At 40.4% G+C, this 24,669-nt stretch overlaps 1 protein-coding gene across 1 annotated transcript in view; it reads right to left on the minus strand.

Annotated features, from left to right (window-relative positions):
- The window catches only part of ADCY5 (adenylate cyclase 5), a 203,904-nt gene that overhangs the window by 32,009 nt on the left and 147,226 nt on the right, over positions 1-24,669 (minus strand). The window contains exons 5-8 of the mRNA XM_064435033.1: positions 24,373-24,500; positions 20,674-20,832; positions 20,343-20,484; positions 11,390-11,530 (exon numbers count right to left, since the gene is read on the minus strand). Coding sequence (XP_064291103.1) covers positions 11,390-11,530; positions 20,343-20,484; positions 20,674-20,832; positions 24,373-24,500 — 570 coding nt within the window. The remainder of the gene's footprint in view (positions 1-11,389; positions 11,531-20,342; positions 20,485-20,673; positions 20,833-24,372; positions 24,501-24,669) is intronic.

Genomic DNA, 24,669 nt, shown 5'->3' on the forward strand with positions numbered 1-24,669 from the left:
AGTTAGCAGGTCCAGATATTCAAGCAAAAAAAAAAAAAGTACTTTCTGATTTCACGTTAAAGAGTGATCATTCAACTTTTTGTTGTGTGGTTTTTTCCTTCTTCTTTTGCCTAATTATTTTACAGTTGTCAGAAATATCTGATTGATTTATTTATTTATCCTCTAAGTAATCCTACAACACAGTGCCAAAACTGAAAACTCACTGATTAATCATGGAGACAAAATGCTCACTAATTTGTCTGGTGTCATAGTCAGTTAGGCTGGGAAAAAAAAGAAAAAAAGTCAACTGAACATGAATAGCTACCAGCCAAGAAACAAGCAGAGGAAAGGGATGAGAAAACAGCCAGTACTTTATTAGATAGACATCAAGGTCACATTTTCAAGCTTAGCCAGTTGGGAACTGGATGACTGTCTGCAGTGGGAGAGTCCCCTAAAATGGTCTGATTTTCACAACCCGCTGTGTAACCCTCCATCCCACTGAATTCCTCAAACTAAACACAGATCTCACACTCCTGCCTTCGAGATGCACAAGTTTGAGGACACAGGCTGACCAGGTCAAGTTACTAGAACACCTCAGCAAGCACACACTCAAAAAATTCCCCAATATTTCAAGTGTGCAATAATATTTAACTGGCCATTTATATGGGTGAACACTTAATCCACATGGAGTTTGATTCTGCCCTGCTTCTCTCCCTCAGCAAAACTGTTACAAGGAAAGATTCTAAAACAAAAGAGAAATAAATTTTAATTTAAAATACTAAATTGTGCTTGAAATTCTGGAAATTATTCTTGCTGGTAACTCAAATTAAATTGGTGCTTCAAAACTAAAGACCAAAAAAAACCCCAAAAAAACATATTTCAAGTAAAACAGAAAAGAAAAAGACTATCACATTTTCTTTCCTGGATCTTCAGTTAACAAGGCTAAATATTTAAGAGTGACTTGAACTTTAATTAGCGAGAATCAGCTTAAAATTAAATGTTGTAGGAACCTGTTTAAGTTAAGCAAATTAAATGATTCACTTCAAACGCTCCTATTTCATACTAAAGATTCTTCAAGCAGAATTGCCAAAAATGGAATTGTTATGGAGAAAGGTCTGTGGGATTATTTTGGGAAAAAAAAATCCTTTAAACACATTTATTATCCTGGTCATTTATTAAAGGATATCTTTCTTATTTGCACTGGAAGACTTTGCTAGGATATAGAGCAAATATACCTCTAGGACCTGGCTGTGAGCAGAGATTTTCCTCCCTCTCCACTAAAGCATCCATGTTTCAATCACTCACCAAGAAGCCTTTCAGGCAGAGGAGGTGATGAGGAGCTGAGGGTCATGCTGCCCACCCTGCTTTGGGTTGGGAGGGAAATTTCCCCCTGGGTTTTGGTTAATGTGCTTTCACCTCCTGCACTCCTGTGGGCACGCTTGGTTCATTGAAAAATCTGCACTTCAGATTATTTCCTTCCCCTTGCACAAGGCTTGAGAGCACTAATGACATATTTGTCTTTTTTTCTTCTCCACAGCTGGCAAATAGTTTAGTATCTTCAGGAGTCAGATGTTTTGCTCCAGTTAAAGCCCTTGGCTCAGAGTAAGGCTGCTCCCATCAGTTGCAATGGTCTGTGTTATACAGAGGATAACACACAAGCAAGCCTGCAGGAAGAGGGTTAGATGGATTTTTCTTCATTCCTACTCATAATCTGGTAGCCAAACTTCCAAACTCTACAGAAATACAAGGGGCTAGAGGCACTGTCCAGCACCCCTCATGTGATCCACTGGAGGCTGGACAGCTGGGCTGGGGCTGGGCTCAGCCTGTTTGGGTACTGCTGCACAGATACATCAAAATTGGCATTTCTGCACAAACATATACAGAAATCTGAAGCCCGTAGGAAAAAAAAAAGCTAATAAAAATGAAAAAATGAGGTGCCTGTCATTTAGGAGAGGGAGTGCAAAGGGATAGAAAGAGAAACAACCAATTCCTGGAGTTACGAATATAAATCCCCTCTTGACTGCTCATGGATTTGTACCCAGCAGGCTGAAACAATACCAGTGGTTTTCTAGGGAGCTATGAAGAAAAGGCTGGGAATTGTCAGCAGGGATTAAAATGACAAAAGTGATGATGGCTACAAGAACTGGACAGATAGGAGTTTGCAGAAGTTCAAGAATAGCTCCATAATCGCGATGAAAAAGTTGCCCTTGTTCAGGCCAAAATTCCTTTTCTCTAGAAGGGACCGTGAGGCATGAGATAGGTCTTGCCACAGTACAGTACTTATGGACTGCTGCACATAGGACCTCATGCAAATTTTATTCAGTCTCATTTTAAATATCCCTGATACTGGTGTTTTTCTCAATCCTCCAGGAAGCTGTATTACTCTGCCATCAGATTGCAAAAAACAAAGGTAATAGCATTTAATAATTGCTCTGAGAGTAAGACAGTCCTCTCTTTGACTTCAAGAACAGCCCAAACTCAGCTGAATCAACTCCCTTAAAGGCTCTGCTCTTTTGTCTTTTCTACAGGAGATTATTAAAAAAGGCTTATTGCTTTATGGCAGGTCAGGTGACTCAGAATCTACACTGACATCCTCAGTGGGAGTAGATGTGCAGGAGGAAGAAAGGAGGGAATGTTATATTACTGCATCTGTCCCCATGGCCCCTAAGGCTTACTACTTTATGGGGGAGATTTTATGAATATCTATTGTGCTAAAAGCTCATATGACTGCCATCTCTCTGCTTGACTTCTAAATTAACTAAGCCCTTTTCTTTGAAGATTAAAACTGATTCCTTAAATAGAATGACAAAGTGTTTGTCAAAGACATGACAAGCTGATTGCTACACCATAACACTTCAAATCAAGAGCGATTAGAAATAATAATTCTAACTTTGAGAACACTGGCTGCAATCATTAACATATCGTAAATATGCAAAGAAAAGTGGAGTAGATTTTATGTGCTTTTAACTTTTCATTTAACTCCAAAAATAAGGCAGTAGAGGGGCTGATGAGCTTCATGACCTTCTTAATGGCAATGTGTGTGGGAAGCATAAATTCCACCCTTAAAAACTTCATTCTCAACTCCAGAAAAGATCTTAAGAGCAAAAATGACAAAGAAACTAATTTTCTTGTCCTGTTTTCATCCCCAGAACAAAGTCAAAATAAAACTTACATGATGTTAAAGCAGAAATCAAAATAACTTTGGACATAGGGACAAAATGAGCTTTGTAAGAGTTAAGGCCAACTTGCAGAGGTGCTTCCCAGACAGTGACCATGGAAAACAGAAAGGGAGAGTGACAGGCTGAGAGTAGATGCTGTTAAAAACAAACCTGTTTTGGCTCTACCACAAAACTAATTATTCACATCTATTTTCAGCACTGTTGTACCTTCTGCTTTGTCCCTGTGGTCAAAAAGACAAGGCTATGAAGATAGATGCTGTCAGGTGTAAATGCAGAAGCAAAACTGAAGGACTTCAAAGCACTCAAGCCAAAAATAACACAATTTCTGTTTCCAGAGTCCAGAAAGAATAAAGCCTGATAGGAAGGATATTTAACAAGCATCTAAGTACAGAACAACAGACTGGCAGAAAACCAGTTTATGAAACAGATTAAATGATGAGTGTGTCTGCTATAGCTGGAACACAGACAAATGAGGTCTTGAAAAGGAAAGCTGAAGTGCTCCTTTTCTGCAGCCCACCCCACTTGATAAAAAGACTTTCATTCCCCAGCACTGGTCACAGATGGTGAAACCCTCTGCTTTCTTCAACTAAAAATGATTCTGTAGACAGTCCTCAGGTGGCAGACCATACCTGGCCAATGCCATGAATTTATCTGGGCCATGAGATTTAAATCTATAGATCACAAGAGGTTACTTTGGTTGAAATAGGCTTTCTTTACCTTACTTTTAATTAACTTCTGGCTCTGAGCTCACACCTCTGAAAAGTGCAGATTGCTCACAGTTTTCTGTGAACTCTGAATCCAAATTTGTCCAGTCCAAAGGTCACATTTTGAAGTGAAATGGTTTCTGGTTCTGTGCCTATTTGTGAAGAGTTTTTAGAACTTGCACAGCAGACATAAAAATAAGCAGTCTTAGAAATGCTCTGAATCAGTTCCTGGCTCCATAATCTCTGCCCTTCCATGTCTACACTCCAAACGATGATAAACACGACAAACTTTTCCAGAAACTACTGTTTGCCTTCTAATCAGATGCAGACAGACTGGATCCCAGCCTAACCAGCCTTAATTGAAATTGCCCACTGGTGCTGGCCAGAGCTGCTTGCCCTCTCTGAAACCCAGACCCAAACCTGCTGACCTGCAGCCTTTTGACATTAAGGCTTACTGCCTGCTTGAGGAAGCTTTGGAAATCATTCTGGGAAATGCCACAAATCCACCTGTGCAATGCTTCCATGAACATTGGAGGAAATGTTTCTATGAATAAAAGGGAATTGCATCTTTATTTCTGCAGGCTAAATTTAATCCAAGTCAAAACCAGTCTGACACATTTTAGTACTGTCTCAATCCAAATGACCTTTCCCATATGAGTAAAATTTCTTCTAGAAAAGGGTACTGAATGGTGGGAAAACTATCAGTGCAAGGCTTCCAAGCAAATATCAAACTCTGCCTAGGTTTCTCAATAGCAGCTGTAGATCTGCTGTTGCATTGATTAGTTCTTTAAAAGAGGGATTCTTATCCCTCATTTACAGAAGTAATCAAGGATGATTGCAAGTCCTGATCAACTAGAATAAAAGGCTAGCAGATGAGGATACAAAACAGTGCAAAGCCTCTGACAATCTGAGCAATGTACATTGTACTCCCACTCATTTATATGAGATCCCATGGATCATGTGAATCAGGCAAACGCTTTTTCCAGGTGAGCACCAAAGCAATTACACAGCAGAACTGCTGATGGGATTCCTCCCCTTGCTGTTTGAGAGCTATCAAAACCAAATTGGCTCTATAAAACCCAGACTAGACTAACAATTTCCTCCCAGATCTATAGCAATATGTGGAGATTACAGCAGAAAGGATTTTGAGAGTTTCTCCCTGCTTGATTACAAGTTAGATTACTACAATAGCAGTGAAAAAATAGTGGGTCAAACTCTTCTCCATTGGGGGCCCTGCCCAGCTTTGCTGACGTCAGTGTTGCAGTTACCAGATTTAGCAGATGATTGCTGGAAAAGAGGATAATGATGACCTGCACTTAAATGAAACCTTTCGAAGGAGGGTGAACCCTCGGAGCCTAATTCATGGACTTAAATCCAATTCTCTTTGACAGAGCTGACTGAGGAAAACTAGTCCTATGGAGCTTTTATTTCTAATTTTAATTTTTTCTGATATTTAAGAGGTAGAATTGGCAAAGAACCAGCTATGGCATCTGTTCCATTGAGGCACCTGTTCCCCAGTTTTGATTTCCAAGTAACAAGATCTATTGCAAGGGCAACTTGGAGACATAAAGAGAGGAAATGAGCTGTATTTACAATGCAAACTGCAAAGAACTGTTTGATTTAGGACAGGGGGAACAGGACAAAGAATTATTTTATTGTTGAATGACTCTGCTTGTAGATGAGTGTTGCCTCACTGGAAAACAAACACCAAGCAATCAAATATCATGTAGAAGGATGTGCAGAGCTCTGAGCAGCACCACAAGGAATCAGGAAGCACCTAACTGAAAGAGCTTGTTCTCTTTATCATGCCAACCAAACCCAGGATCCATTTTTATAACTTTGTCTCACATCTTTAACACCTGCATGCACTAATACTTCATACACATATATAATCTCTATTTGATTTTATGTCCATTTTTTACTTTGTAACTAACATCGACTTCATACACAATTTCACTGCAAATTAAATGGTTCATTAGCTGTACTCAGACTCATGACAGAAGCATGGTCAGACTGAAACCAGCATTGCAATCTTCAGGGCTTCCTCTTTCTGTTCCTAAACTTCCTAATGTTAAACCTTTCCAGCAGCTGGAAAATGAAAGGAAATCTGCCAGGCATCTACACAGCACTCAGTAATCCCGTTAGCCACCCTGCTCATATTTGATTGTAACAACTCAGAGGTACCTGCTTCTGAAGCAAACCTTCCCCAAAGCATGCACCAGAGGAACAAGCTAAGCTGTCACAGCAGCCAGTGGAAAACAAGGAGGATGGCTGCATAGCAGCTCCAATAGCAGAACTTCCCACAGATGATTAGAAATCATAACACAATTAATACCTTTTTTTTGGAAGCCAGACAGCATCAGGCTGTGTCAAGTCTGGTTATTAGACCTCAAAAATGTCCAGCATATTCTGGGCAGCACTCCTGATGTGCGAATGCCAACATGGTACTGTTGTACAGGGAATTAAAGGGACATTTTGTGATGTAATGTCTAATGTGAAAAGTTGTGGATTCCCCTCCCCCGGAATTCTTTAAGGCCAGATTGGATGGAGCTCTGAGAAGTTGTCTAGGGAAAGGTGTCCCTGTCTACAGCCAGAGGGTTGGAATGGGATGATTTTTAATGTCCCTTTCAACCCAGGCCATTCTGTGATTCCCTGATTAATAAAACCTCAGGATGAGTGCTGGGTTCAGCAAGGGCTCTCCCTCTCACCAATGGCAAGTGCTCAGTGGGAGCAAAAACAACCACAGGGCTGGAAAACACCAGCTGGGGAACAAACTTGATGAGGGAATCAGAGCTGTGCAGAGACATGGTAATAGTCTTCAACCACAGAGAAGATAATTGTAAAGGAGAGAAAATTAAACTGTCTTCTATCTACTGTGAATAGCTCATGCAGCACCATTGTTTCAAAATGAAGTGAGGATATGTGAAGTAAAAAATCAACAAAAATCATAGAACTGTTGAAGAGAATGCCCAGCAAGACTTTCCATCCTTTCAGGTCTTTAAATAAGGGCTTGACAAGTATCTGTCAGCAATCTTGGGGGTATAGGTGGCTCTTGTACAAAAGGGCACGAAGCTCCGTGCAGCCTAGATCAGAAACTTTCTAAAATCTTTACATGTATCTCATATTATTTATATATTATTTATTCCCTATGCATTCTCCTGATAGAGTCTTTTTAGCCTTATTGTCTGGATATTTGCAAAGGATTTTGTGACGCAACTCCCAACTTAAAAGCCCTGAATAAAATAATTAGAAAATGTTCAGGAAAATCAGGGATTTCACAAGCTTCTAATACAACCTGTTCTTTGCATCTAAGTTTTTTTTTTTTTTTTTCCCTTAACTTAGACTTGCCTTTCAGCAAATTAGGATGATTATTTTTAAACCTGCCCTTTACAGTCATGGAGAATGATTTATCATTATTTTTTGTCCTTATAAATGTTCCTGTATTTGAAGACTTTTATTTCTAATCAGTCTTTTCCCTTCTAGGTTAGAGCAAACACAGTATTTCAGCACTTTCAGAGGACACACTGTTGAAACTCTGCTAATTTGTAATTTTGTCCACTAGATTATCTCTAACTCATCCACATCTCCTAAATTATTGTAATCTCAAACTGGATGTGCTCTTTCTGGATATAAACTTAATAATGTTGAGCAGAGTAAAAGATGCAAGAAAATAATTTGTCATCTAGAACAGCCCTGTAATTTTGGAAAGTATCAACATTTCCCTTTTTATTGCTGTTTATAACAAACCTCTTTCAGTTTACAGTCAACTACAATCCCCAAATTGGTTTTTCTTTAATAGCAATTTTGTTTTGCTGATGAAAACTGAGACATGAGTATTATTTCCAGAAGTCTAAAATTCATCAATATTTATAAAAGCGCTCTGAAATATATACTGGGAAAAGCAAAGTATTTCTCAGTGGTGTATAAATGTTGTTATAGCTATAAATATACCTCTACTCTCAAATGCTTTTAAGTCCACTTATTTTTGACCCTCTTGCAATTACAAACTGAATAAAGAGACAGTGGGGAAGGCAAGGCTGGTGTATGGGGGAATGAGCAGCACAAAAGTCTCCATTTCCAGAGAGACAGAGTCACTGGTGCTGGACTGATTGCTTTTGTTGAGGAAAGGAGAAGACAAGCTGTAAAAAGCAATAAAAATAGAAAGCAGCTCGGCTGTTCTGCCAGGCTGTGGCTCAGTTCCTGCTCTGTGCAGAGCCATGAGCTGATGCTGTGCAGGCTCCCCTGGAGCTGCCCGTGCCCCCAGCCCCTGCAGCAGGGTGGGCTCCCAGCAGCAGGGCTGCAGCAGAGCTGCCAGCTCAGGGCAGGGCTCTGCGCCCTCCCAGGGCAGCTGGGTCTGACCCAGGAATGCCCTGCAGAGCAATGGGGAGGGAAAAGGAAGGATTTGTCACGGTCTGGAGAGAAGATCAGCGCACAAGGGAAGTGCTGGATGGGATGAGCAGACACAGGCCTTGACTCAGGCCCCAGTTAGCCAGGGTAGGAGTAGGAAAGTGACTCCTGTTTTCCAGGGCATTTTAGATGACCACCACATGGACACATGTAGGATAATTTATCTTATTCATATGTGCAAGTGTCTGAAAAAACTCCTGTGTGCACAAGGGAAAAACTTAAACTAGAAACATCATGGAAAATCTGCTGGACCTGGTGCAGGTTAAGGTCCAAGCCACAACATGGAGAGGAGCAGGGACCAAAGGCCTCCCCACGCCACTGCCCACGCTGCCATTCCACACAAACCCCACTGTGTAACCCCACAAACTGCACTGGTGATGTGCCCAGACATGGCAGCACATTGAAATGATGTGACAAAAGAGGAGGAGGAGGAGAAAAAAAGGAATAGAGGGCTACATTTGATGCTAATCCATCTCCTCTCAGACTACTGGTAATATATCCTAAGAATAGAGATAGCTACCAGAGCCAGCATTCACTGGAAAGAAAAATGGCCAAAATAATTCTGCTTTCTATTAAATATAACAGTGCCTTCCCAAAAATGCAATTCAGGGAACTTTAATCTTCTCTTTCAGGGAATTGTAAGTAGAGCCACAAAAAACTTGTGTCTATTTTTTCCCTGAAAATATGGTTGCCTTTAAAATGCAAAATGTTTTACATTTGTGACAAAACCTAGTGCCCTTCATAACCATCTGTATTATTTCCTACACACAAATGTATTCATATCTGCACATTAATATAATGGAACTGCACATCACTGCAATATTACCTGGCTCCTGCCTGAAGACTGTCTCACAAACCCTTATAAATACCTATTTTGAAATTAGAGAGCTAAGGAGCTCCAGGTCTTGAAGAGAAAGGCAATGTTGCACTGCCCAACTTTGGCATAATACTTTGACTAATCCAACCTTATATGTTCACAGCTTCCAAGAAGAAAGACTACGTATAACAACATGCAAAAGGTCTGGGGAAAGGTGGGTGATGTGGAACAAAGAGCACATTTTCAGGAGGTTTGAGAGCTGGTACCAAGATCAATGCCATGTCATCCCAGAGGAGCACTGATAAAAGCCTCTGTAGCTCTGCTCCCCTTGTGTCTCTCTGCATTTTGTATTTCTAAGCAGGCAGTTTGCAGCCAGCATGCACTCTGCATGCATTAAGCACACACAGCATACATGTAACACAGTGTTAGAGATTACAAAGCACTGTGCAAAACTCGGTGGTACAAAGAAATGACTATTTAAATTAGAAGTTAACACAGAGCGAGCTGAGACAGGAGATGGAGAAATTGGTCCTGAGTTCTAATCACTAAAATGTCCATCTGGCAGATATTAAAATGGGAGGCCACCGGGAGCATGTTTGCATTTTCACTAATGCATTTCAAATGTAACAGATCTGTAAATCTGTAAATAACAGATTTTAAAAAACAGTCCATAAGAACAACAAAAAGTCTAGCTGAAAATAATACATCTGAATCAGGTTTCAGTTGGTTTTCAAGAAACAGCCTGATGCATGCAACATCAGCTTCTCAAAAGAGAGTTTAATATAACAGGCAGATTGAGTAAAGAGACCTTCTGAGCTGCTGAATTTTCAAGAAGGTAAATAGCATTACAGGGAAAGGCTAAAGATAAGGGAAAAAAAGTAAGTCTTTCCTCCTACAAGTGAGGGGCAGTGAAGTTTTTAGGACTCAGCTTGGTAGTTCAATAAATAATTATGTTTTTCCAACTGAACAACCAGCTAGACACTGCAAACTGTAATTAACACCAAGAAGCATAATACCATTTGGCATGCATACACCTTGTTTCTGAACAGGAGGCTTCAAGAACCCCTTAAAAGCTATTCAAAGAAACTTATAATTATAATTATGTGCTAGTGTGATTAGTCTCTTCTAATAATGTCATGCCTATTGAGCACACCCTATTAAAAAGCCCACATAAAAAATGCACAGTTCCACTGATCTGTATGCTCATGTCAGAAGCCCTCATTTGGAGATCTGAGAAATGAAAGAAACATTACTATTACTATTACTAAGAAATTTGGTTTAGCACTGTAAAATAATATTAAGATTGAATAATATTAGTGCCAACTACCAATAAATGTGCCAGCATTTCCCTTTAAAAGATACCATATGCTGTTTCTTATGGCTATGACCAAATTTTTAAACTGTGGGATTGAATCTCATGTTCATAACTTTTTAAAAATACTTAAAGGCTTTGGTGACCTGGAGCAGAACTTTGGCTACAGACAAGAAAGTGAGTAACAAATAGACACTTTTGATTGTGTATGAAGGGTCAAAACAGCATAAATAAGGTTATAGAACAATCTGATTATGCATGCAATTACAGAGGTGCTAAATATTTCTATTATTATTAAAAACAGCCACTAATACGCTATCATCTTAATCTTCATTGCAGAAAACAAAGATATCAGCTACACCTTTTATGTAAAATAAGCCATAAAAGTCCTCTCAGTGCAATTGAATTGGTAATTAGCTCTTGTTCGTTTTAATTTAGAAAGACTGTGAAAGGTACAAGAAAGAAATGAAGATGCCTGATACCTTAGGCCAATTAATCCATGTACTCGAGGATGTATTCTCCAGGATTAAACATGGCAGTGACACCCCTGGGGCCCCACGAGCACACAGCTCAGAGAGGAGAACAGCACCTGGCTGTGACAATGCAAGCCAGAACCCTGTGCAGGTACTGAGCTAACAGAAATGTACGCCAGATGCCTCCTGAATGCCTGGGCTATGGAGCAGCTTTTGCAGATAATCACGTCTTCTCACACAGCCTGGATGAGTGCTCGGAATGTGGGACAAGTCAGACAAAAGAGCCTCCTTTGAGCCATTCAGCCTCCCTTCCCCTCTCGAACAACCTTGTGCCTCATCTCACAATCACTCACCTCCAGATGTACCGATTATTGTTATTTCTGGAGCCAAAGCAGAATTTTCCACCCCCATTTGGAAAACGCCCTCGGGGGCTGCAAAAACCTTCAGGCAAAGCAGGAGGGATATATAACACCGTATTAAGAACAAAATAAATGGATGTCCTTAGAGCAAGGCATTACCATTCTCTTCATCTCCTTGGAGACCTGGTGGCCCCCGAGGTGGTTGTAAAAGGGCCGGTCAACACCCCAGTGCGGCGGGTTATGGCTGATGGAATTGGCACGCTGCCGGTTCATCTTGGCTATCGTGGCTTTCTCGTCCTTCTGCAACGCAAACCAGAGAGAAATGCATGCTCAGTCCTCAAACATTTACACAGCAGTCATTCTCCAAGCATCTCTCACTTCTGATCTCTCACTCCAAAAGCTGGCTTTGCACCTTGAACTCTAAGAAGCAGCTGCTGATCAGAAGCAGGCACAGTCACCATCTCTTGTTTTTAGAACACTCTAAGTGGTGCCCATCATTTTATTCCTTTACTTTTCTGAACAACCACCATAACCTGTGTAAACATGGCGAGCATTCCAAAAACGAGACCTCTGTTTTCTTTATTAGCAAATTGAATAAAACTGAATCATTTCAGATAGAAAACTGCAGCTCCAAGATGAGATACTACACAGAGGGTCCTAAAAAAGCCAAAGAACAGTTACATCTGGAAGGGAAACAACAGACAGTGATTTGGTTGAAGAACAGGAGCCTTGAAGCTCCTTAAAGCAATACAGGACACTTTTCTCCATAGGCAGAAGCAAATAATTTTCCACACTTGCAAGAGCATATTCCCAGACATGCTGAGGAAAGCACGTAAATCTTGCAAACAACTGTGTTCATATTAAGGGTAATGCAATTGCAGACTGTGACAAAATGGTTTTCCCAACTCTAATGCTACCTTCCAATTTGACATTGATACTAATTCCCCTGAAGTTTGGACAGAGTCTTTGATTTTGTTGTCAAGGCTTTGCCTCTTGGCTGCAGTGGGAGCTCATTGTGAGGTTAGCACAGATCTGTCAGACAGGTTTCATTCGAGCTCAGTGCCAGTCTCAAGAGCACAGAAATGCAACATGTATCTAGGCTCAACAACAGGCAGATTAGCTCCTTATTTTGAGTATAGTCCCTAGCCAAAAAGACGGGCAGGTTTCCACAAGGAATGTGTTCTGTGGACAGAAGTCCCTCTAGCAGGGGCTGCACTGCAGACTGGCTCAGGGAGGATTGTGTGATTTACCTGTACTGACTCAGAAGGCAGAAGGGTGGCAATTACTATATCCTTGCTTAAAACGGACAAAGTCTGGAGAGATTGAAAATTCAGAAGGTATAGATTCTTGTTTATTACTTGAGAGATTAAACTTTTTCAAGAGCATTGCTGCTTCAATGACATTAGAGAAGAAAACAGACTTAATAGTTAATTTTGGATTTCCAGACAAATGAGTTATTTAAAAAGAAAGCCTCCATTGCTTTCAACTCTAGAATTTTGGTTCAAGTGTTATTTGACAATACCAGTAGGTCTGCTGCTTTTCTTGCCTGGAGTCTGCATTCCATATCTATTTATTTTGATTCCCCACTATTCAGTGTAACTTGTACCTTTCAGGAGTTTGCAAAATACCTGGTGTTATCTCCATGGTAACCACAGAGTTAAATGTCAAGTGCTATGCTGCCTTAAATTAGGGTTTTAAAAAAGAAATTAAAAAAGGCTTGCTGAAATTCAGTGCTGGAGAAAGCTACCTGATTGACAAGCATGGGAAATCATCTCCTCTCTCCTTGCAAGGAAGAGACAGCCACAATGACAACATTTCCCTGGAGACCACAGCTCACCACACGGGCACCAACATTGCAGAGCACATGGAGCTGCAATGTTTGGCCCCATTTCCCCAGCTCATGGCCACAGGCTGGGGACTTGGGGCCACTTGTGACAGAGCCCTGTGCCCCACAGCCAGCTGGCCCTGTGACAGTGAGCAGCAGCAGTCCTGCAGCTCAGGGTGCCAGCAGAGACCTTCTCGAGCCAGGGTGACAAATGTAGGGTCACAAGGAAACCCAGTGGGAGCGGGATGACTGTTGAGAGAGCCATAAGTGCTCCCACATGGATGCCCCAGGACAGCAAGTGTCTCCCACATCACCTCTTCCCCACTTTGAACCCACCACTGCTTCATCTGCAAAGCCTGAAAATTCCAGCACTTGGCAGCAGCTGAGTTTCACATGAGCAACCATGACAGAGCCACTGGATAACCTCCAGGAGAGACATCTTTTAAATGTTTCTAAAAATACATTAATGTGATGAAATCTTGATGTCCAGATTGGAGTTGGTTTGAGGTTTTGTTTTTTAAGACTCGCTGCTCTTTATACTCTTTGCCATCATTTGTAATACTTTCTTGTGGCTTTTTTTCAGTTATGCAATCTTTTTCATAGTTATGCTTCTTTCTTTTATGATGTGATGCCAGAAAACTGGTAGGAAATACAGCTTCATTATCTCCAAGCAAATAGATTTTGTTTTTCAATAACAGAAGTGACACTGTCAATCCATTTTATTCTAAATAAGGGGAGGGGTTTTTAACCAAATGGAATAAAAAAACCCAGATGTTGAAACTAGTCTGGGGACCCATAAAAGGAAAGCTGTTTGGTTACTATACAAATGCCTTTACATCAACAGATGACAAAAGTGATATACAGCAGGTTTTTGCCCCATGAGTTAGTAAATTTGGTTAGAATTTGAGAGAAGTCTTAATGCCAAAGTCCATGAAGACATACTACCCCTCTCAGCCCATGAGTGATCCTCATACCTGCTGCAAGTGCTAGTGAGTCTGAAGCATTACTTGATGAATTTGAAGGAAATTAATGACCTCATACATATTTATTGACACATCTGGATTGAGGTAAGAACAGGAAAATGCGTAAACATGTAATTCTGAGATTGTTTCTAACCATGAGGTCAGGTGCCATAAATTTTCCATGGCTTCATGAACTCCGGCAGTATTTCCCCCCCACCTCTTGTAGGAAGTTTCCACTGGACTGTGGACAATGTTTCAGCAATATCTCCAATCAGATTAAAACACATATATACAAGCACAGTGCACTTCTGCTTTTCCACATTACATAATGTGCTACTATGTCATCTTGAATAATAGGACTTTGCTGCTAAGATCAACACTCACTAAAGAAAAAAATAAAATCTGTTGTTTTAAAAACTTGAGATAATTTATTTTCTGCAAAATCACTTGTTCAGTGGGTGATGAAAATAACAAACTCTAAAAATGAAGAATTAGATGGGTCATGGCTCCTCTGTGGATATTTATGAGGATGTTTCTGTTTCTTCCTGGCTAAGTGACAGCATAAGGACAACTTGAACACAAGGCTGCCTAAGGCATAACCAGAGTGGAAAAGAAGAATAAAGAAAGAGAAGTGGTGATACCTTTCATTACAGGTACCTTACTCATTACAGGTACTACCAACAAGAGAAGGTGCAAAAGTTTCTGACAGCAATGAGTTTTTCAGATTTTAGGTGGCTAAGCTCCAGAAAGCTGTTGTGGGAACTTTTCAAATCTGGACTCTCAAAGAGACTGTAAATCTGATTCCCAGGGGTTTTATTGTGTTCCCACCACCAGTTCCCACACACTGAGCTACAGTAATGCTACAGCAAAACTGCAGAAAGAGCTGGGGGTTTTCTTGTACTTATCAATTGAATCAAGAATGCCTGTTACTTCTGTAGTGTGTGAAACAGTGAAATCTGATCATGGATCACCCATATCAGATCTAGCTACATATTATTCTTTAAATTTTCTTGAAGTTCTTCTGGCATGTGCATGATGTTTCTGGTAATGTTACATGCTCCAAACCACTGCCTTCATAAATCTACATAAGTGGAACCCTGCTGAGCTCCGATTAAATGTGTTTAATTGAGGAATCATCACATTAGATTGATTGTGTTTTAGGAGAGTCACATGCTCAACATTTAAAGGACCATTTTGTTTCTTCAGCTGGATGGAATTCCAGGGTGCTATTTAGAAAAGAATGAGAATTGTTTTTCTAGGAGTTACAGCCAAAGTTTTGTTGAGCTGTTTTAAGGCCACCATCAACAATCCTTTCTGAAACTGGTGTGTACCTGCTATTGTTAAAAGAAACACCCAGGTGTAATCAATTTAAAGACATTAGAAAAAATAAACATTTTTTCCCTTTGCAGACTTTGTGCACTCAGCACAGCAGTATTGCTCATCTGTTTGCAGGCACATTTTGTTTCTACTTTTGTCCAAAGAAAAGCATTCCCCTAGATTTCTGACAATGCTGAGGATGATAAAACTAGTGCTGTTAAAACCTTATTCCCCTTAAGGTCTGTTTCCCATCCTCCAAACACACACTTTTCCACCCTTCTCAGAGTCAAGCTTTGAAATGCTGGGAAGAGTAGTTGTGATGGTTCTGCAAATTAGAGCAGCACCTGATTGCAGAGAAGAGCAGCAAGCGAGCAACAGTCACTGAGTGACACGCTCCTGCACACACACCAGAAACTTTGGCAGCACAGGAACTGGGAATAAGTAAATGGAGTACTGTAAGAATATCAGGGAAGTGATAAGATAGCAATTATGACTGAGACAAATGTAAATGTTTGAATAAGATTCAGAAGGGCAGATATAAAAGTTAAAGATATAAAGTGATGGTGGAGGACCAGAGTTATGTGATATGAATGCTACAGTCTGCAGGGTAAGCTAAAAAACATGGATAAAACAAAACCACTCTTTAGAAGGATAAAGACATTGTTGTGCAGGCCATTGCAATGCCTAGGGGTTAAGTCTGGGAATCACTAAAAGGCGGGCAACAGTTTTAGTAATTCTAGCTGATAAATTGCTGTTTATCTGGTAATACTGGCTTTCAGGTAAAGAATGAAGCCAGTAAGGAAGAAAGGCAAAGATCTCCTTGGAGAATTCCTGTATTTCTACTGTTCTCATGTATTAAGTCCATTAGAATCATATATCCAAATGATTGTGAAAATTAACTAGATAAGAATTGAAATTACCCTGTGTAAATCATCCTATACCATGTGAGGATAACAGAAAATTAGTAGAACTGAAGGAGCAGATTGGTTTTTTCCAGGTAATCACAACTGGCACAGTAGAGGCAAAAGGGAAGACTCATAAGCATAAGGTTATAAATGGAAAACATTGAATTACAGAATCATTTAGGTTGCATTTAAGATCATTAAATACAGTACTGCCAAGTCCCACAAAACCATGTCTGGAAGCAAAACTGGAAGTGTGATATGCTGAAGTCAGAAAGACAACCTCCGTTCCAAATTTGTGGAAAACTGCCAACTTCCATGTCAGTTCTGGTAACAGATATTTTTAATAACTATTTAGTCAGTGATCATGACACAGAGCTTGTAGAGCAGCAAATGCTGGGTTTGGATTAACAGCCTTGAATCCAAATATTTCTAAAGAGAAAAAAAAATGCAGTAGCTCTCACTGGCTTTGTTTCTTCCACAGAGCCTTTGACAGAGTGCTGTGTTGGAGAGTAAGGGCTAAGACAGATGGGGAATATGAAGCTGGGAAAAGAGCTTGTTTCTAGTGAAATGGCAAGAGACAGTGTTGAACAAGGAAGTGTTAGTCTGGGTGAAGGTTACTGCCAGAGTTACTCAGTTACTACTCAGGACTGATTTGGTTGAATTTTTCTTATCTCACCTGGCAGCAAGTGAGCAATGACAGATTTGGCTAATGAGAGAAGCAGAGGTGTATTTGATAGATATGAGGAAAAGGAGTATTAGCACCCGACATTTGAGGACTAACAGTAGAAATGGAACTTGAGACATTCAAGTGTACAAAATGTATGATCATTCCCTTGGAGAGTACACACAGAAACTTCATTTCAGTATCAGCAATCACATTAGTTCATCACAGAATAAACAGAAGACACTGAGATAATCCAACTTTGCAAAAGGTAAAGGTTTCTTTTGAGGAGCAAGAAAATATAAGAGCTTGTGCTTGTCTCTTCTTTGTTGTGTGAAAACATTGGAAGAGTCTGTCTCAGGAGAAAAAAGGAGAGGGAGAGGGGATGCAATTGCTGACAGACAGCAGAAAACCAGAGCAACCCAGGTTTTAGAGCAGCCCAGTGTTAGCACTAATGGGAGCAAAAAAACCACAGCAAAAGATTCAACAGACCTTTGTGGCAGAACCTGCTAATTTCATCTTTCTATATGCTTCTCAGGCAAGTGCTCACCCATGAGGGCAGCAGAATCACAGGACAGGGCAAACAGAAAGGTGAAAACAGATCTGGAGGTAAAGATGAGGAGAAAAAATCCAAAAAGACCGGATTTTAAAACTTAAAACTTTGCATTTTGTTCTCTTTTAGTAGAAAGCAACTCTTCTGTGTACCAGACAGAAAACAAGGACTACATTTTCAGGTCTAGCAATATTATTAAAGACTGAGGGAGAAGAATCTAGTTTTTTTTCCCTCCTGAAACTACAATGACTATATTCCAGTTAATAGCATTTTTAAAAAGGAAAAAGAAAAAAATTATTTTCAAAGAAGAAGCTATTTTCAATTCCTGGAACAAAAATATTAGATAGATGTTCCTCCCACTTACTCTGTGCCCAAGAAATGGCATTAACACAATGAAAAAGTTAAACAAATAAAAAAGACAGAAAATTCAAAGTTGTGGCTCCCCATGGCAGCAGCAAGCAGAAAAGGTACAGGACACATACCCTTACATTTTATCTATTTATCAAAACTCATGGGTTTTGATGGCTGTGGGACTGATGAACCAGGTATCCAGATATCTGCTGTGTGAACTAAGGAACAGCTCAGGCAGTTACTTGGATCTGCTCTCAGGTCAACACTAATGCCAAGCCTTATGTACAAGGACAGCAGGAACCCAGACACAACCCACACCAATGTTAGGTGAACATTTTATGGCCATTACTGGAACAGAATGAACTGAAAACCTGGCTAAATACATCACAAGAAGTCATTAAATCAAGCAGAAATGAAAGGAAAAAGTAAAGTACCAGAACTTTGCCTGCTATCAGGCAAAAAGTTCAAGACTGACTGAACTGACAATGGGAAAAAGCTTTTCTCACTTCAGATCTTCATGCTATGTGAAAATGAGTTTTTGAACAAAGAGAGAACTTTAAACACTGGAATAGTTTGACAAGAGAAATAGTGGATGTCCCATCCCTGGAAGTGTCCAAGGCCAGGCTGGATGGAGCTTTGAGCACCCTGGTCTAATGGAAGGTGTCCTTGCCCTGAAAGGGGGGTTGGGATAAGATAAACTTTAAGGTCCTTTCCAATCCAAGGCTTCCTATGACTCTATGAAACTATTCACAAAGAGATAAAAAACAGCTATGGGAGCACAAAAGTTGCAGCAGAATGGACAAATCAGCAACTCCTCAAACTCCAAACACCTAATACCCTTGACAATGCATAGCTGCTTTTTAATGGCTCAGTTTAGCCCAATAATTACATAAGTCATCCAAATGTCCCAATTTTTAGCTACTCTGGGACACAGCACATTACAGCAGCATTACAGTAGTGCTCAGAGACTTCCGCTAAGGGCTACACTAGGTAACAGAGCTGCAATAAATACATACAAAGCAGTGAAAGAATGGCCCATTTTACTTTCCCATGGCAAAACAAGGCATAAAGATGCAAGTTCCTCAAAACCTATGTCTGGAACGGAATCCACATCTCTTATGTGTCTCTGTGCAATCTCCTACTCAAAATACATCTCTTGTACAGAAATGAAGGCAGGTGCCAAGCACTCTGAAGTGCTTATGTGTTCATCTTCTCTCCAGAGAAACTTCTGGCTCTCCACAAAAACATGCAGACAACCTGGTGGCTACATGATTTAAGAGTCAGTATAGACTCTCCACTCCAGGAGATGGGGTCTGACCACAAGAGTATTTTGGCTTATATTCTTAAATCTGCCCAGCAAATAGGAAGTGACTTAGATACCTAAAACATCAGCTGGCTGACAGGCAGTGATGCTCAGGAACAATAATCTTGCACTGCAGGTTCTAATCCTCTTTTGAAGATTGACATTGTTAATGAGATTTATTTTATGAGCAGATAGAGACCAAAACATCAGCTTCTCTCTTTAGCAGATGATAAGGGATTTTCTTGGAGATTTTTTACACAATATCTATTAAGGAGATTTGAGACTTCCATTCTCTCAGGAAATGAGGCAATGGTAGCAAAGTCTTTCTGTACAGGTGCTGGTTATTCAAATCAATCGTGCTGTTGCAACATGTCACCAACACTAATTCACTTAATCTCATGGCAGTCATATTTACAAATGTGGGAAGGTTTACTTGGTTTTAGATTCAGAAACATATTAAATTATTTTCAATTCAGGCCAATCTGTACATGCTTGCCCATAGTGTGAATAGCAAAGTAGGGGCTACAGTGCAGAAATGACTAAGAGAAATATTATTGGCTCTGCTCAACTAGATCAAAAAGGTCCTTTTCTAGTATTTCTACTGTTTTTAAAAAGAATACAAACTAGTGATAGTTTGCTATTGGCAATGTCCCAAAAGAAGATTTATTGGCTGACGTCCACTGGAGTTTGACTTGATTCAAGTTCAAGTCAGTAATGCCCTCATAGCCTTATTTTTGCAGCCTGACCCATGTCACAGTTGGTATGATCTCATCTTACTGTCACAATGATGATTGATCATTGCAGTGGACCAGTTTTTCTCATCTTCAGAGAAAAGTAATGATAGGAACTGCTCTAATCTTCATGTTCATTCATCTGGTGAGCAGGCAGACAAAATCACCTCTGTAATCTGACAGAGAAAAGTTCTTTGTGGTTTTAATTTATGCCTTTAAGTACTTCTACAAAATACATATCTATATTAACAATATTTTTCAACATGATTTTGAAACAAGTGAGGACAATTTCTTTGAAAGAATTCGAAAGAGCCTGATGCAGACACCCTTGTAGATGGTGGCTATTTCCCTTCTACTCACATGAAAGTTCAGGAAAAGGAGAGAGAAACAGGAATTTTTGTCACTGAATGTCAACTGTCTCATCTATAAAGGCTCTATTTTGGTGTGTCAGAGACATCAGGGTATGAAAGATACCTAAACCTGCATTAGTTTGTTTGGTCTTACCCTCTTCTGGCTGCACCTCACAATCAGGAAGGTCTCAATGCTGTGCTCTTTCAGATAAGCGTTGCGCTCCCCTCCAAAGCCCAGCTCCACCTCGTAGTCTCCATTGAGATAGTTCAGGGTTGCTTTTGTTATGTGGATGCGCCTTGAATGAGACAAAAGACAAGCAGGTTTTGTAGTGATCACCTAAAAAGCCAGGTCCTGTCAGGGATGGGCTCCATGCACTGGAACAAACAAGCAATAAACCCCAATTGACTTAGCCATGCCACTACTCTTACACATTTAGTGTGGGAGTTTAATGGATAAAGACACCAACTTGGATGAAGCAACTTACCCAGCTTTGCCCCCTGCTTCCATGTGGTTGGCTAATGTGACATCATTGGACCAGACATCGAACTGCCACTTCCTGAGGCCCAGGACCCCGCAGTGAACTCTGCCACTGTGGATTCCGACCCTCATGTTGACATTCACACCCGTGACCTCACGGACCAGTCTGAAAAGAGACACGGGGAAGAAGGGCCATTACTAACAACTGAATGGCTGCAGTCAGCAGCACAAACTTGCATCCAGAACACAAAAATCCACAATGATCCATAAATTGTTCACAGATACACATGGCACAGCTCATCAACATCAACAGGACAACGGAACAAAACTGGACGAGCTGTACTGCTCTTGGATGGCCAGGCTAGCCAAGAAGAGCCCTAATTAGAACGTGGAGCTCTTGGAGTAAATCCACGTACACTGAACTCAGGATCAAGTTGAGAACTCATAAAAAAAATTATCTCTGGGGCAGTAAAAGGATGAAAGTGCTGGTCTCTGATTTCCATACCAAAGCTGGACATAACCTGCCAGCACTTGGCCTCATTAAGAGTAATAGCGTGTTGCAAAGAGTAAAAGGAAATTATTTCAGAGATCTTAATTTGTCTGTATGGCACCAAGCATCAAGTCTTCCACAGATGAAATATGATATGTGTGTGAAATACCCCACTGAAGCTGGAAAGCTTGAACAGGCCTTACAGCAGCAAAACCAGAGAACCACATCTATTGCAGGCACTTCAAACAGGCAGCTACAAATACGCAAGTTCTGAATGTAACAAGGTTTTGGATGCTCTGCTTACTCCAAAAAATACTGCTGGAATACTTTGTGAGTTTTCCCCTTCAGGGCAAAAGTTAACTTCAAGAGCTGTTCACATGAGAAATATATTTAGAAGTGTGGGTAGGGAAAAGCCTTGATGAGGCCTTCAGAACAACTCTGCTTCTCATTATTGCCAATCACATAATTCCCAGAATGTCCATACTTCACAGGCAAAATCATCTACCTCATATACCACTGTACCTTCCTTTGAGTAGTAAGTTCCTTGCAGCAAGGAGTATTTTATACCTATCAGATTTCAATCTCTTCAGTCTTCAGGTTCATCCAGTCCTTTCTAGATAACATCATCTGGATAGGTAAGTCCTCCCAACTCCCTAACATCAACACAGTCTAATATTTATGCTTTAGTTATTAATGAAATTGCATTAATAAAGACAGACCAGTTCTGGATCCAGTTCACTCCTAACAGTGCAATATGTCCCTTAAAACAGTGTCCAGGATGACTTCTTGTTGAAACAGCTCCTATCCTCTTTGAGTTCCCTTCTCCTTATGATCCCTATCTTACGTTTCACTACCTACTCACTGAAGTGACATTCATTATTTTCATTAACAAGCAGCAGAGATCGTCTAGCAGGTAAAGGAAGCTGATATGGGTAAGGTGTTACAGGCTTGTGAACTGAAAGAGCTCCAACCACAACACTTGAGAAAGGGACAGGAGTTGGAGTAATAAAAATGTAGCTGCACCCATAAAGCTGATAGAAACAGCACAGCTGTAGTTCCTCCCTCTACTGGATGCTACAACCCCTCCTGCACCCCTGCCAAGCCATGTTACTGACACAGGACCAGGGAACTTTCCTCAGTAGAGTCATTGATGACCAGGTGACTTTGTCCAGACTTTGCAGCAAACAAAAAGTTTGGTTATTCTTTATAGACAAATGAAATGTCCTTTGTTATCTTCCTTTTTTTTCAGCTCATTTATACCAGTGGTACAGTGAATACAATTTTCATTAATTCTTTCCTATTTGGGGTAACACTCCCTGCTGTTATTAGACACAGATGAAATCAGCCTACAAGCAGGGCCCAGTGTTGGTGAAGACTGCAATCAAATTTTCAGTAGTTATTTGTTACCTGCAATCAAATGTTCAGTAGCTATTGGTTACCTTAATTGCAAAACCTCCTATCTTGAGCCTTAGGGGAGGAGGGAGGAAGAGGGAGAGCAGGGGTAGTGAGAACAGAATCACCTTCCAGACTTATTAAGATTGCTAAATGCATTCATTATACAGAGAGTGGGAAACAAGTTTTAAAGGCTGCTGAAGAGCTATTTGTACACAAACACTGAGTGCACCTCAGCTCTGTGTTTATTCCAAGTAAGGGAGGTTGCAGTTAACCAATGAAGTCTAGACTTCCTGATGTTATTTAGCCTTGTGGGGAATTGCACAGCAGCATGTGAAGGCCTCTGGATTTCATCAGGCCAACACCTGGGCAATGAACACAATATTCTGTGGGGCTGGTGGCTAAGGGTTGCTGCTTCTTTGACAAGACCCTTTGTCACCTGCTACTTAATTGTATCTCACATGGAAGAAATAGCATTCTTTCAAGGGCTACTGGGAACTGGTTACTTCCAATTCCTTTTATTTTGCACATTGCATACAAACCCCAAAAGGAGACTGGTGCAAGGCAATGGAGTTTAAAACAAGGAAAAAAAAAGATAGAATGTCCTGACAGTGTACACTGTATACAAAGAAAGGGAATGCTGTTGTACACTGTGCTTTGAATGGGGTCTCCTGGGTGAAAACACTGCTTTTCACCCTGTGTACTTGTATTATGAAAATGAGGTTGAAAACTCTGGGGGTGTATTAATGTCCTTGCAGAAATTCAAATGGTAAAGGATGTACTGTACCAAGCTGAGGAAGGAGGTGCCTCTAGATTTTATCAAGCTGAAGTGGAAACTCCATCAATTTACTGCATGAAATAAGTGGAGAATGCTGAGAGATCTTCCACTTCTCTGTTGGAGCCACTAATACTTCAGAAGATGCTTTCAGAAAATAAAAAACAAAAGAGAAGGGAAAGAGCAGGAGACTCTCTGCAGCAGGGATGGCGTAGGTATCAAGGTCAGCTCAGCTACCATCCAAAACTGACTGAACTTTGCACCCAGAGTTGCATACACTCAAGGTGACCAAATAAATCTTCCTTCCCTGAATTATGAAAGAATTGGCCTATGAAAGCACATGTATAATGCAAACAATACTCAACACTGTCTGTAATCCTCCAAGCAATAAAACTAGATACAGGTCTCCATGGTTGCTAGTCTGACCTTAGGAGCAGACAAAGCCTCACCACATGTTTTAAAAGAAAAAAATACAGATGAGGAAGTAAATGGAAATAAAAGAAAAAGACCATGAATCTGTCCCAGTCTGTCCCTGAGCAACTTCATGCTTTATTTTAGTAATTAGTTTAACAAAAGTAAGAAAGCCTTAAATCCGGCCCTTTTTGGGGACACATAGAGAATGATTTGTAGACCTAGACAAAACAGACCTTAGCAGAGCAATTTTAAGGTGAGCAAAAAACTGGTTTAAACACATATAAATGAATAGCGAGAGAAATTTAATAAAGTTATTATTAATCCTCTGAATTAACAATTCTGCAATCCACTGGAATCCTCCTTTGGGGATGAGACTTCCAGTAATTACAGTAACCTTTGCCTTTCTCATCAAGAGGCTGAGCTCTGATATCCACATGACTGTATGGACACAAGTGTCTGTTTTGCTGCTGTCAAGCCTTAACAGCATTTTGGTTTTTTGTTCTAGCTGGTTTCCCTTTTTGCTGGCCAGAGTTCTCTGGTTTGGTTACCTTGCTCCTAATATTAAGAAGAACTAAGAGGAAAGAGAATCTACTTGCATTTGTTTTGAGCTTCTCTATGGGGAATGTGGTACTTACGAGATGGCCTCAATCATATCCATTCCCATTTCAACACAGCAGTGTGCATGGTCGGCCCTTGCTTCTGGCAGCCCAGACACACAGTAATAGCAATCACCCAGGATCTTGATCCGTAAACAGTGGTTCTCCTTAAAAAAAATAAGAATAATAATGGAGAAACAAGTATTCAGCTTATATTCATGCTTGCAATAGCTTGCCTTTTAGGGCAGTGAATATTTAAGAAATCCAGTGAACCAGCACAGTATGTCATTCTTGCAACAGGAGAATAAAAACAAGAGGAAACAAAGTTATAATGGA

The sequence above is a fragment of the Passer domesticus genome, chromosome 10 (genome assembly GCF_036417665.1).
Source record: "Passer domesticus isolate bPasDom1 chromosome 10, bPasDom1.hap1, whole genome shotgun sequence".
Lineage (NCBI taxonomy): Eukaryota > Metazoa > Chordata > Aves > Passeriformes > Passeridae > Passer > Passer domesticus.